The sequence below is a fragment of the Homalodisca vitripennis genome, chromosome 1, assembly GCF_021130785.1.
Source record: "Homalodisca vitripennis isolate AUS2020 chromosome 1, UT_GWSS_2.1, whole genome shotgun sequence".
Lineage (NCBI taxonomy): Eukaryota > Metazoa > Arthropoda > Insecta > Hemiptera > Cicadellidae > Homalodisca > Homalodisca vitripennis.
Genome location: NC_060207.1, coordinates 188,328,337 through 188,342,442, shown reverse-complemented (window position 1 = coordinate 188,342,442; position 14,106 = coordinate 188,328,337). Strand labels below are relative to the sequence as shown.

Below are 14,106 nucleotides of genomic sequence, written 5' to 3'. Positions count from 1 at the left end.
GGAGAATTATTTTATCCGTAAAATCAATGCAGTTCTTCCTTAGACCAACATGTACCATATCTCAAGTCTCTAAATATGTTATATTTTAATGTACAGTTAGATGGACTATGATAAGATTTTTAGAACGTCTGCCAGGTTCTTATTCTTAATAAAGGCAGCTCCCTTTAGAATTTGTTTCTTCAAATAATTTCAAATCTTTCTTTAAACATGAAGTGTGTTAGTTGTGTAAAGTATTTATTATAACAAATTCGTACTTTTCCTGCATAGTACTAACGTACAATGACAATTCATGTTTTCCTAATGTTTCTATACAATGTATTATAATATACATTGTAGAAACTTCATTCTTATTTTATGTTAATACGTAATTAAAACACTCCAAAAATAACTAAATTTTATTTGCGTGAGCCCTCTAGTTTTCAAAGACATATTTGTCAGATCCACATAACTGAAAATAAAATTTAATTATTATTGGAGAGTTTGTTTTTAAATCAATTAATACATTATAATTCAAAATAAAGAAATTGTAATTTTCCTTTATTGTAAAACTGGATGTTTAAGAACATTTTCACATATTGAGGGAGTAAAAGCGCCGCTGAACTTAAAATTTTAAGCCGTGTCATAGATTAGAATAAATGTTAAATGTATTGCATTACAGTACTTTGTAAAATAAAGTAATCTACTCATCCATTTTGCTGCTTATTTCATAAAATGTTCAAGTACATTATAAGGGAATTATTAAGGATGGAAATTGCTTCTATTAGTTTAATTTTTCAACAAAAAATTTAGGCCTAACTTATCATTTCCAATTTTACGGAACTTCCAGATTAACTATTTATAAGACTAAAAATATAATATTCGAGTGTAGCTTAAGTTTAAATAAAGGGTAACACTTAATTTGACATTTCCATTTTTAATTTGAGCCATTTTTAATATCAGTGTCCTTATATCCGCTCAGAACATTTTAAAAACTGCCTTACAGTACACGGCATTCGATATGCGGTTTGCTATAGAGTAATTCATTATATAAATAAGTATAGAAATATATTTGTTCCATATCCCGAGATCGAAGCCCACATTACAAATAGCGATAGAGGCGGTTTTATCAGATTAATCGAGCACCTGTGTCCCCCAATAATGTTCAACTCAAGATGGATAATATGTATTTAAATGATTTTTCTGACTGTAAACTGTAAGTTGTAAAAAAAGTGTCAAAGATATAGTATCTTACATATACAACTCTGTAACTGAATAACTTTTACGTACTCAGTGATTAACTTAAAACTCCCACAAATAAAGTTTACTTGTCAGTGGTATCTGCGATGTTGTACACTCCTGCCCAACTTTGTGGGGAAACAGCTTAAACTCGACCTAACTCAGCTGGCTAGAAGGCGAAGGGAGGCAGTGTTTACTTAATAAACGTTCTTTCTATATTGGTAAGCAACGATTTTATGCATGACATAATAAATAAAAAGATTGACTATACACCAAATGATTCGTTCCGTTATGCAGACAATAAATGGAATTTTTGAGAAGTCAATAAGTAGAAATCTTACCTAAAAGTAACTTACCTTGACGCATGACGTTATGTAACCTAAATATGCCCGAAATATAATTTAATATTTCCACATTATAACACATCATAAAGACTATTATACCAATTTATTGTGAAGACTCGGTTGTGATGGCGGATATTTTCTTTCTACCCATTTCAGAACCATCTTTATAAACTGAAAACAATTTTACGCCATCATATTTTATCGTAGAATTGGCCAAGATGTCTTATTTTAAAGATACACTAATAACCATCCAAATTGCATTCAGTGTTTTCAATAACTTTTATTAGTTACGCAGAAAAAACTAACTTTTTGTAATGAATCGTTAACTATAAAAAGTATATACTTAAAAAGCCATTATATTTTTAAAATTAGACATGTCCCATTCTTGTACGACCAAATAGTGCTTGAGGTTCAACATTGTTCTTAGGGGGTAAAACACAGGTCATATCTCTTCAACCGGCTCTCTATCGAGAAACTTTTGTATATAGATCATCCCGTAATACAATTTACCTCACCACAAAATCTTTTCATTGTCTTTATGCATGCTCTATCCTGCAAACCACTATAGAAATATAGGTTCTCCTAAGGCTTCCGAGAAGGGTCCACCGTATTTCATTAAAACTCCAGAAACGACTTTCGGCGACTCAATGATTTTGCTGACTATAGAAATGAGAGGGGTTGGGAAGCCATGATGGGTAGCCTAATAAAGGGCGAGGGCTGCTAATTAGAGGGGTGCTGGGTAATTGACGCTGCGCGGGGCGGCAAGGCAGCGGTAAGCGGCTGGGCGCGGGCCTCACAAAGACAGATGGAGTGGAGAGGTTAGGTTAGTCGGGTGATGAGCTACATCAGCTGTGGAGGAAATGATGGCTGGGCCATAGTTGGAAGAGACATCCTCCCCATGATGCTGCAAGATCTTTAAAAATCCATTAACTAAACGTTCATTTTTCAGTTAAATCACTACTAATGTGATGGTTGACGATCCGGTATGCAGTCTAATAAACCTCTACTAATTACATCACTTAAAACGTGTTTGTTGGTAAGATCATGAAAACTGATAAAACAAAGTGGTTGGCGCTTTCCATGATTTTTCACCCAATAATTATTCCTAACAACAGTTGGAAATGTTGGATTGCTAGATTATTAATATAAAATGTAATTTACAAGTCTATTTCCAATTGCTGAATTGTTCAAAAATTTTTTTATAAGATGACAACATTTTTTTTGACAGATCAACTCAATCGGTAGCTATGAATCTCCGCCCTGTTTTGCAGTGTTATTGGCTTGGCCCCGGGCCCTGGTCCACAATCAATGCCGGATATTGTTCTACCGTTCTTATCCAAGCATTGTCACCGTCATTTTGTCATTTGATCGAGTATTTTGAGACAACCCAAATTTGCACGTCAACTTACCAACTACATCCATACGAGATTCGGAGAATATCTAGTGTATAGTGGTGCTTGTTATTTTTCCTACATTTATATAGAGATTTGTTCAAGTACGACTAAGGGGCTAGGGGAGATTTATCAAGAGCAAGTACGTTTTTTATTTGACTCAACAAAGTGTATTCTGGTTGGATTCGGCATATTTAATGCTCGGTACTCATTTACCTGCATTATGTAATGTCCAAGATCTGTAACCATTGGCAAGCAGGATTAAATTTTTCTCAGTGCTTTTTGTTTACTGTTTAATTTAGAAGAGCAACTGTTTGACATATTCATTGGCTGAACGTTAACGAAGCCTATCTATCACTCGTGGGTCTGGAAAGGTTTCATTTCTTCTTCTGTCTATTTGTCCACACGAATTCTCAAAAACAAACTGGCCTATAGACTTCATTAAACATAAAGCTTAATGTATATAGGAGGATCACTGAGGTGCATGTAACTCCATAGATTTTGGCTGGGCATTAACGAATATGTTTACAATTTATCTTATGGGTAACCGAGATGGAAAAGAGAAAAAAAAACAGAATAAATAAATTTCTTCAGACAGCTCATAAGAGATTTTAACATGTGACTATAACACATATAGCCTAATTATCCCAAATCAAATCCATCATTTAATGGTGAATTGATGCGTAGACTTTTATTTAAACACTAATATGTGAATGTTTCATGTAAGTAAGACATCTAGAGAAAAATTTCATCTGTAGACTTGAAACTCTGCATTGAACCTCAGCGAAGCCTACACGACACGTGGCTTGTTACCTGAAAAAGTAAACAGTAAAAGACAGGTAATTTGCGAGGAAATTACAGGCCTTTAAATTACTATATGTGGGACATTTTATAACAAGATCCGTAGAAAACCGACTACGAGTATTTTAGAGTACCTTTATTAGTTATAGCTTCGGAATTTAATTTCTTTTACATAATTTATGGCTCACTGCCTTCGTCCTTGCTTCAACAATTTTTCGTTAGATCTGATTATAATATGATAAATTCCCCTTCAAATGCCTACAATTCTCAATGAATTGTAAAAATGTTTGTAGGTTTGATGTCACTAAAAGGATATATTAAAGGACTGTGGCTAAAACTGGGTTTAAGATTTTAAATACATTTCAACCTGAAACTGATAAACCACCATTTACAATAGTATAGAAGTGACTTACGGTTCTTTGTGTAAGTATCAACTGTGTACGAAATTACGTATGAAGGTATTAAAGATACACGGCAGTTATCGTGTCCACGAGCACGCGTTATATTGCGTAAATCCATAAATTTGGAATGTGTTGGGTTCTGGGAGCCATAATTAGCGAAATGCAAATTATCTCCCGGAAATGCTATCGTTAAGGTGATTGGGATAGGAAGATGTATATGCAGTTCACCTAAAACCACATATAACCTATGCCATTAGTGCACCACTAATATGATGCGCTTTCCGATAATTTTAATTGATCCTTTAACGATTCCAGAAATTAACAAACATTAGCGCTAAGTATTTTATTTATATCTAATGGGCAAAGGTTAACAAACAAAATGAGCGGATATTCAATCGTCGGAACAAAAACGTGTTTCTCAAAGATGAAGAGATTTAATAAAGTAAATTGAACGGTGATTGAGTTATAAAATGAACTCTTTTATCTGTCCCCTTTACATTCATCTGGCTCTTTTACATTCTTTACACATCGCTCGTTCCACATTGATTCTTTATCAGATTAATTTTTAACACACGCTCACAGTTGTCTTTGATTGGCTGAGCGTTAGTGATACTTATCACTAGTAGGGCTGGAAGAATTTCATTTCTGTCTCTCTGTCCGTCTGTCCGCACGATATCTCAAAAACAAACTGGCCTACAGACTTGAAATTGTTCATGAAGCTTATTTTATACATATTTGTTAGATTAAGTTGCATGTCACTCCATGGAGTTTGGCTGAGCGTTAAAGAATATTTTTACATTAGTCTTATGGGTAACCATGTGATTTGGTCTATAGTCTTTTATTATTTAAACACTGATATGAAGCCCAATTTAATGACAAAAATATTATATGTAGAATTTAAATTTTGCATGAAACCTAATTACTAAATAGGCAAGATGAATTCTATGACGTTAGCATGTCCAATAATGGAATTTGGCTGAACGTCGTTGAAGCGTATCATTCGGTAGGCTGAGTCAATTCTCATTTATTTTCCGGGAATGTAAAAAATTCTTTGCAGTATGATTGTCTATCGTTCTACCCGTCACTAATGAAATGCGTTATAGACTTGACATAAATAGACTGAACCTCCGCGTCTATTGTTTTGCGTCCCGTGGTATGGCATACTCCATTTTCTGCGTGAATATATAGAAACATTTATATTAATGAGTTTCAATTGTATTGTAAATTGTCGAATAAATGAATGTAATCAATTATTTTATCATTTCAGTTTAAATAATGTTAGGCTATACTGTTAATCCAACTTTAAATAAATTTTTGTTTATTTTGTTAGTATGATTACTAAGCTTTTTCATGTAATCTTGGGGATGCATAGATGGTTTTCGTCAGTTGGCATCTTTTAAAACACCAAAATTATACGGATGTGCTTATAAAAATTATTACTATCTTACTCCATTTTCAGATTTTTGTTTTCAAATATAAAAACCAAAAATACTCTGTTCACAAAAGTGTTTGTGAATTATAGCTGATACAACATTATAATTTAGTGAAATATAGATTGTTGATAAAATATTATTGATAATTGTTTAGTGATCTATCGATTCTGTACCAGACATTATTAAAATTGTAAAAAACAATATTGTATGAACTACTTTTTATCTTTATTAAGTAATTTGTATTGTTAATTCCAGTTAAAATATTTACGTTTTTACTTTTTCGAAATTAATATTTATTTACAGTTAGACATAATGAAACTAGTAAAAGTACTGCATTTAAGATTGAAAATGCTAATTTCTTATCAGAATGGAAGACAACGGGTTTTATTGTTTTTTAGACAATGCCGTAAACACGCGGTAATTGCGTTTATCAATGAAGCCTAACAAGTACTTCACAACTTTACTAGCACATGTAAATGGTCGTGGGACTAAAGTAACACATTACAAATGCTTATGCAGAAAAAAATAAACATATGCAAGCTTATCACTCTGGATATTTTGCTGTATTGCATATGTAGATCATATTAGTTTGTGAGTGATTTGTAGCTTTATACTGGTACTGTTTATCACATTGCTTCAGGTTAGTTCCAGATGATTTTTTATTGGCGTGTGAAAATATCATGACCAAACTAGGATTCGAACCCGAGTCCCTACGATGAAAAGTTGGGATGCTAATTTAATCATGAGCTATGGACGGTTAGGTATGTAGGTCATGCTTTGAACCTAAGAAATTACCCTACCCAGTTTTAGTTGGCTCTAAAATAAACTAATTTTCATCATACTGCAAAAATAATAACTGGTTTTGATACGTAAACGTGGCAGTATAACTGTGTTGAGTATAAATATGGAAAAAATAACTATAACGTGCAAATTTTAATTTTGCTTTTGTGTGATACAACCTGTGTAACAATATCTTTAAAAATACATAAATTGAGAGATTTTATGGGACCTACTTGCTGGGGTTTCGGTACTTGCGTTATCTGAGATTAAATTTAGAATAATATCGTCAACCGCATCCCACGTAACAAACTCAAATCCTGAATTAAATTTAAATTTTTCTCAACAAATTTCAGATAAAAAAAGTATATAACATGGCTCTTCTTACTCTCCTAGTTATAATTTTTTTTAAATAATAAACTGTACCATTTTTAAGTTCTTTTTTGTATTTAATTTACTTTAACCGTATGGCTTATAAATATTTTCAAGGCTATTGCTTTTTTGTAAATTTATGACACCCCCTTTAATAATCAAAATAGTACATACATTTTAATCAGTTTTGAAGGAAGAGGTTAGTTTCCACGGAACGTTTTGTTATTACCTATACAGAACACGACAGCAAACCCTGTGTGTTGCCAAACTAGAAAAGCCCCAAATGAAGGTCACGTATTGTACATAATTTCTTCGTGGTAGTTATAAACACACATTACACAGGTAAAAAGGGCAAATTCCCCACGGGAACAATTACACTCAATAAAAGGTTATCCGTTTTAGATTCGCACATAAATACGAGAATATGGGCTCAATGTTGTTAAGTTTACTAAGTTAGGAAAAACATAAATTCAGAAAAATTATTGTTTATGTTTTAACCCTTTCTGCACCCTCTCATATCCACAACCATAAAACGAATGTAGTTTGTAATTTCGTTTGAACTGCCAGCATTTTTATTTCATTTTATACAAGTGGTTTAAACTATCATTATTAATAAATATTTTTAAAATTAGATTATCTCAGTGAAGAAATTCAATGCAAGTTTGTTGTGGAATTTCTAAATTGTATTTATGATGGCTTGTATGTGACATTGGTATTTTCTAGACATATTTTAGACCAAGAAAATTTAAAACACAGTTTACATTTATTATTATGACGATGAAAGAACTGAACCACGTCAAAGTCATAAGACATTGTTATTTTGTAGTTTATGGATCCAACAAATGTATTATTTTCTTCACAAAAAGATTTGAGTTGGTTTCGGTAGAAACATATTCTTTTTGAAAAAACATTTTATCACCACCCATTTCTGAAAAATAAAAAAAAACATTTTTTACTGTTCGACGCGGTTTGGGCGAATCTGAAGTAGATTTCGTAATATCTTATAATCAGGTCTATAGGAAACTTTTGAAGATAAGGATGTGTTTTTTTTTCGATATGTACATAAGAGATGTCTGTAAGGAGTGACGTGTTTTTGATAAATTCATATCCTTAATAAAAATCACTAAAAAAAGTAATTTTTTAATTATATTTAATTTAAGGAAATAATGTATAAAAGTCAAAAATTAATTTGAAAACATGAAAATAAAACAACCAAAAACTATAAACTCGTGTAAATACTGTGACAATTTTATATTTTCATTTTAACCTATTATTTGGGGGGAGGGTAGGGGATTGACTACAAAATGTCCTAAATTTACAGTTTTAAAAGCTTGTAATTCCTCTTGATTGCCAAACATGTTCATTCTACTTTTTCTGTCTTCAAGGGAGCCGTTTCAAAACGCTATGAATGTAAACACAAAAATATGATTTGACGACCTTAATACGCGCCCGACTGCTGTGTATAAATCGAAACCAATCGCAGTTTAAAGCCCACACGTCAGAGATTGGTCGAGCGGATGTAATACACATATAGAGAGCACTGCGCTCGTGAGACTAGAGTATTTGTGTTTGAACAATCTCGTCCCAGCGCTCTGGTGTAACCCCCGGGAGCGTGAGTGGCCAAATTAATTCAACAATGCAGCTAATCCTAATTAGTATTCGCCATCACAAACATTACCCCTCCCTCCGCCACCCTTCTTCCCGACCACCCCTACAGCCGCGGCGAGATGTTCTCTAACTAAACATATTATTCAAGTACCAGACCAACTTTGTCGTACTCGACATTGCATGTGTGATGAGCGAATTCAATCTTAACTCCACGATTTGCGAATTTTGTTTATTTGATTTTTACGATTGATGTTTGGATGTACGAGCACACAAATAGTGTAAGAGCAGAGACCCCATTTCCATTGCAAAAGCACACGACCTGAATTTTCTTGAAGTAGGAATACTTCTTAAAGTTTGAATGTACGAGCACACAAATAGTGTAAGAGCAGAGACCCCATTTCCATTGCAAAAGCACACGACCTGAATTTTCTTGAAGTAGGAATACTTCTTAAAGTTTGGATGTACGAGCACACAAATAGTGTAAGAGCAGAGACCCCATTTCCATTGCAAAAGCACACGACCTGATTTTTCATGAAGTAGGAATACTTCTTAAAGTTTGGATGTACGAGTACACAAATAGTGTAAGAGCAGAGACCCCATTTCCATTGCAAAAGCACACGACCTGATTTTTCATGAAGTAGGAATACTTCTTAAAGTTTGAATGTACGAGCACACAAATAGTGTAAGAGCAGAGACCCCATTTCCATTGCAAAAGCACACGACCTGATTTTTCTTGAAGTAGGAATACTTCTTAAAAAGGAAATTGATCATCACTATTGGTGGAGATCAATATGAATGCGTATCGAAAAGGTTAAAATTATAAACGATATTTTTTTCTTAGTTTATATTTACCGTAAGAGTTAATTTAGCGCATCGAAAGGGTTACAACTATGAAAGATATTTTTTTAGATTTTTGAAAACCAAGTCTAGCGGTTGGTTTTAGTGTACCAAGCCAAAAAAATATGATCTGGGAAAAAGTAATTTGTATGTCTGACGCTCAATGTTGTTAAGTTTACTAAGTTAGGAAAAACATAAATTCAGAAAAATTATTGTTTATGTTTTAACCCTTTCTGCACCCTCTCATATCCACAACCAGTGCGGCTAACGAACGATTTCTTTCTTAGAGAAAATTCCTTTACAAATTTCAATAAAACCATATTTTGTGGCTATACAATACAAATTGGCTGCCAATCTCTAGACTATAATGAATTATTATTTTAAGGTGGTCTGAATTAATGAATTGTGTAAAATATTTATTTTAACTATAGGTAGAATAAAATAGTAACATTTATTTAATAGGCCTATCTTAATACAGTTCAATGAAATAAAACAGCTCAAATTAATTTAGTTTTTAGAAATACATTAAATATAAATAGATATTATTTCACCATTTTGTACATTTCCAACTTAATGTCAGTCGACTTATTTCATAAATATTTCCCCGCACAATCGGAAAATCCCCGTGAAATATATCTAAACATTTTTAAAAGTTTACAAATAGCACAAAGTTTAAGTTGTAAGATAAGTAAGGCAATTTTTATTTCAACTGGTGCTTCAAGGAACTAGTGCTTTACTAGTTAAAGTTTTAATTAAATATAAATACACTTTTTCACATTTTAATTGCAGTGGAATAATATGTCCAAATAGCTATTTAAAAGGTTGGATTTTTAATTAAATAGTAATATATTTTATTTATATTTTAATTAAATAGAAATATACTTTATGTAAAGTTTTAATTATAGTGGAATATGTCCAAACAGCTATTTAAAAAGTTTTAAATTTACTGAACAAACACGCAATAAAACCTATGCAGAGTACCTATTGTGATTCTAGCATTACTGTAAACATTTATATAGTAGTCTTGTTGTTTTGCAGTTTATGGAGTATTTCATTGCTGGCATTATAAAAGGAGACGTTAAGATAACACTTCACCCACCGTTAACCACGAACAAAAGTGAATGACACAAATTTCGCGTAAAATTCATACGGAGCCAGAACATACGAAAATAGCAAATTAACGATAAGAAAACTTTGCGCTCACGCCATTCTTTAACTAACACAATCAATTTGGAATTTGTAGTACATGCAAATTTTTATATCCTGTCTTTTGAAAATATAAAGTTTTTAACCTGGTGACATTAATATTGTAATACATATTACAATTTATATGTAATATAATATAATATACATATACTATGTATATAAATGCAATACATGTGTTTGCCACTGCATCATAAATTTACATATTAAAAAAGAAAGACTTCATTTTAAATATTCAAAAAGTAGAACTATTAAAAAACTAAATATAATATTATTGTAAACACTATTATTTTTAAGTTCCACTCTTTATTCCCTCCCACACATATTTCAATGCGTAATTTAAATTCGTATACTATTCGTTTTAAATACTTTTCTGGTAATATGATCTGGTAAAATTTGTAGTTTTGAGTCGAATTCCATTATTTGAACTAACGGCGTTACCAAAAAAAATATAAGTTATAAATCAATAAATAAACAAATAAATAATATATATCTAATAATGATAATATTATAAACTTTTTACCAGCATGAGAAATAAAGAAATATATATATATAGGCTATACATAAAATGATAATATTATTGACTTTTTACCAGCATAAGAAAGAACGGGTGATAAAGCTAGAGATAACCTTAATATAAGTAATAAATATTTCAACTTAAGACGTATGTACGTCCTAAGAAAGTAAGTTGTATGCACTTGTAACTGTCAACATTTAATAATGATTGTGATTTTGTTAAAACTTGATTACTTGATTAAAAGTTAAAATATAAGTATAAAACATTATTATACATTAATCTACTATAGCATTAGCTATATTCCTCTACTGTACATTCAGGTTTAATGGATAGAAGTTAAAAATTAAATTTTTAAACGTGCATTTTATTGCTCTAAATAATAATCCAGGTCCACAGTAGCCACAAACGATGACTTGGCTGCTAATGAGGGAATTTGTAACCATCGTTAAGTAAACAGCTCTCTCAACGACAGGGCGCGGCGCGAGCGAGCGAGAGAGCAGGGAAGGATTAGTGCCCAATCAGGCGCAGATGAGGGCAGCGATATGCTTTAGTGGACTCGGTCGGTGAAATGCGAACCATTAAAATGTCATTACTCCTTAGACTCGGAATGAAATGACGTCGGAAGTGGACTGTTACATTAGGTTGGGGTTCCGGCAGCCGTAGAGGTCTGGCGTGCAGACCGTCGTTTTTCTCTGAGTACGTTCTGTCACACCGGTACCATTATTACCGTAGCCCAACTTCCGGTTTCACTCAAACTGTGATTAACATCCGTTTCGTGTTTGGCTGTCAACACACTCCATATTAAGGTTCACACCCAACAGTCTGCGGTCGAGAATGCCGGAACTAAAAATATAATGACCACCCAGTTAGTCTTGATGAACCAATTGCCTTATGGTTGACTGAATTTTGGGTGATCAAAAACACACGCAATCTATATTAAAGAACGTAAAACAAATACAGTAGTTGAAGCAGTTCAATTCAAAGGGATAGGAACCGGAACGTCCTTTAATAGACATTTAAATAAACAAATCCAAAATTCTTTTTGAAAAATTGATTTTCCTGTTACCCCATGAACAATTGATGAGCTACCATATTTGTTTTCTCCTTATGACGTAAGTTATACCTTATTCCTTCTGATCCTTTTTCAGAAACATGCCAATAACGGGAGTGTTCATAGAAATGGGGTTTCTTCCTGAGAAACATACTAAGCCCATTTTAACCAATGGTCAATTGTTTCCCTACTTTTTCTTTAAAATTAAATTTTTACTTCCGCGTCACTGATTGACGCACTTGGCGTATCAAACAATCCAATTGCATCAATCATAGTTTCTAGCAACTACATTGAATCCCTTTCATCCCTTGAGATGACTTCTTAAATTCCAGTGGAAAGGTCTGTTACAGGTATTTAATTAGCGGGTAACTTAATAAGGGGCCTCGTTATGAAACCCAAAAGTCGTGTCAGACCCCAGAAGATCTATCACGTCTGTCTAAAATGAAGGTTACCACCACACTTCACGCCGCCAAAAGCCATAAACCCATTATAGGCGTTGTCGCTCGTCGCCGGCTATAATTGCGCAGCTCATAAACGGAAACGCCGGCTTGCCAATCACCCGTTAATGAGTGCATCAACCGCTTACTACCGCTTCCATCAGGGTTGTAGAAGCGCTTTGAAATGTTAATTTCCACAACGGAAATCGTTCAGCTACCTCTGTGTCTTTGAGTTACATGTTTGTTCGAGGCGTATCAATAATCGTTTAAAGCGTCATTAAAGCCGAGCAAACGACTTTGGAAATCGAAGAGAAAATATTTTTTTAACAGGGCTTCCCTTGGTAATCATGGTATCGAGCGTTGTCATTGTTAGCTGATCACGCGTTCTCTTAGTAGCATCGCTCCGTGCCACTAGATTGAAATTAGTGAAAAACAGTATTTTCAATGTTTCAGCTCTCCAACAAAGTCAGACTAACTTTACAACGTCGCTGACTTTCCTTGAGTTTACATAATTGATATGTTTACAGCATTGTATATTAATCGCGTGAAATCGCTTTGTTTTCTTCATCTGATCTCTTCCCTTTCTTCAAACATACTTTTTATATTCTCCGAGTTGAGAGCTAATGTAGTAAATCATTTTATTGGGCCTCTTCTGTTATTTCGAATGAAATTTTATTTTTCATTATCATTCGGATTAGATTTATGATTGATTGGTATTTAATCACTTAAGTGTTTTGTAACATTCAAAATTAACTTTTCTATAGTGCAACTACAGGTTACGATACTTTTTGAGTGTGTTAGGAGCATTTAACACTGCCATTAACTACAAAGCTTTAAGAGCATTTAAAAATGTAATTGCACTAAAACATCGATTGTACTCACCCTTGTTAACTCCGGATGCCGCCCTTCTTACCGCCTTCGGGTGAAATTCGAGTCTGCCGTTAACAGCCTTGTCTACCCCGTTAGTGGCGGGCTCCCTGAAGGGCCGCTGTGGGGATCTGCTCCTGACAGTGAGGTTGAGAGGTTCGTCCCGGTCCACCGGGGGGTCCGAGGGAGTCCCTGACCACCCCAGAATGTCCGAGATCATGTGGGGGGTCGGAGTTTTGGGGGGGTTCGCGTACACATGGGGGTGCCACGACTGGTAAACCTCCTTGGCGTGGTGGTTGTTGTTCATGGCCGAGGACAGCGAGTCATCCTCCCGCGGAGGGGCGTCCATCACCAACATTGGCACTTCACAGCACTCGCGTCGGAGGCGGTCGCATCCACTTCGCTACAAACAACAACAACGTGAAGTGAGGTTAGCTCTGCGGTGCGCGCGCACGACGTTCACGCCGCGACAGACAGACGGGCACTGAACAGAAGTGATTGCTTCCCGCAGTGTTTCACTAAATGGCCGCTAGGAAGCTCTGTAACACATCATCATCCTATGCTATGCTTGTTGATAGGCTATAATGGCTCGAGCTAAATTACGACCTGTACTCGCCGGGCTGAAAACATCGACCGCCACTCAATTACACCCTCCACCCCCCCGCCCACACGACTACCCTCACCTGCCGCTTTGTCATGTAATGGGCTTTAACATTCAATATTGTAAATATGTTTACTCCGCAAATCGTTTATTTACTCATACCCTATTTTACACATTTATTTTTCCAACCGTAGTTAGTTATGCCACTAATTCCGATAAATAATTAACAATATTTCCGATGCAACTGAGAA

General features: G+C 34.2%; 1 protein-coding gene across 1 annotated transcript in view; it reads right to left on the bottom strand.

The window, feature by feature from the left end:
* The window catches only part of LOC124352932 (homeobox protein BarH-like 2), a 168,212-nt gene extending 154,484 nt beyond the window's left edge, over positions 1-13,728 (bottom strand). Inside the window, exon 1 of the mRNA XM_046802666.1 lies at positions 13,270-13,728. Coding sequence (XP_046658622.1) covers positions 13,270-13,612 — 343 coding nt within the window. The 5' untranslated portion in view covers positions 13,613-13,728. The remainder of the gene's footprint in view (positions 1-13,269) is intronic.
* Positions 13,729-14,106: the final 378 nt, after the last annotated feature.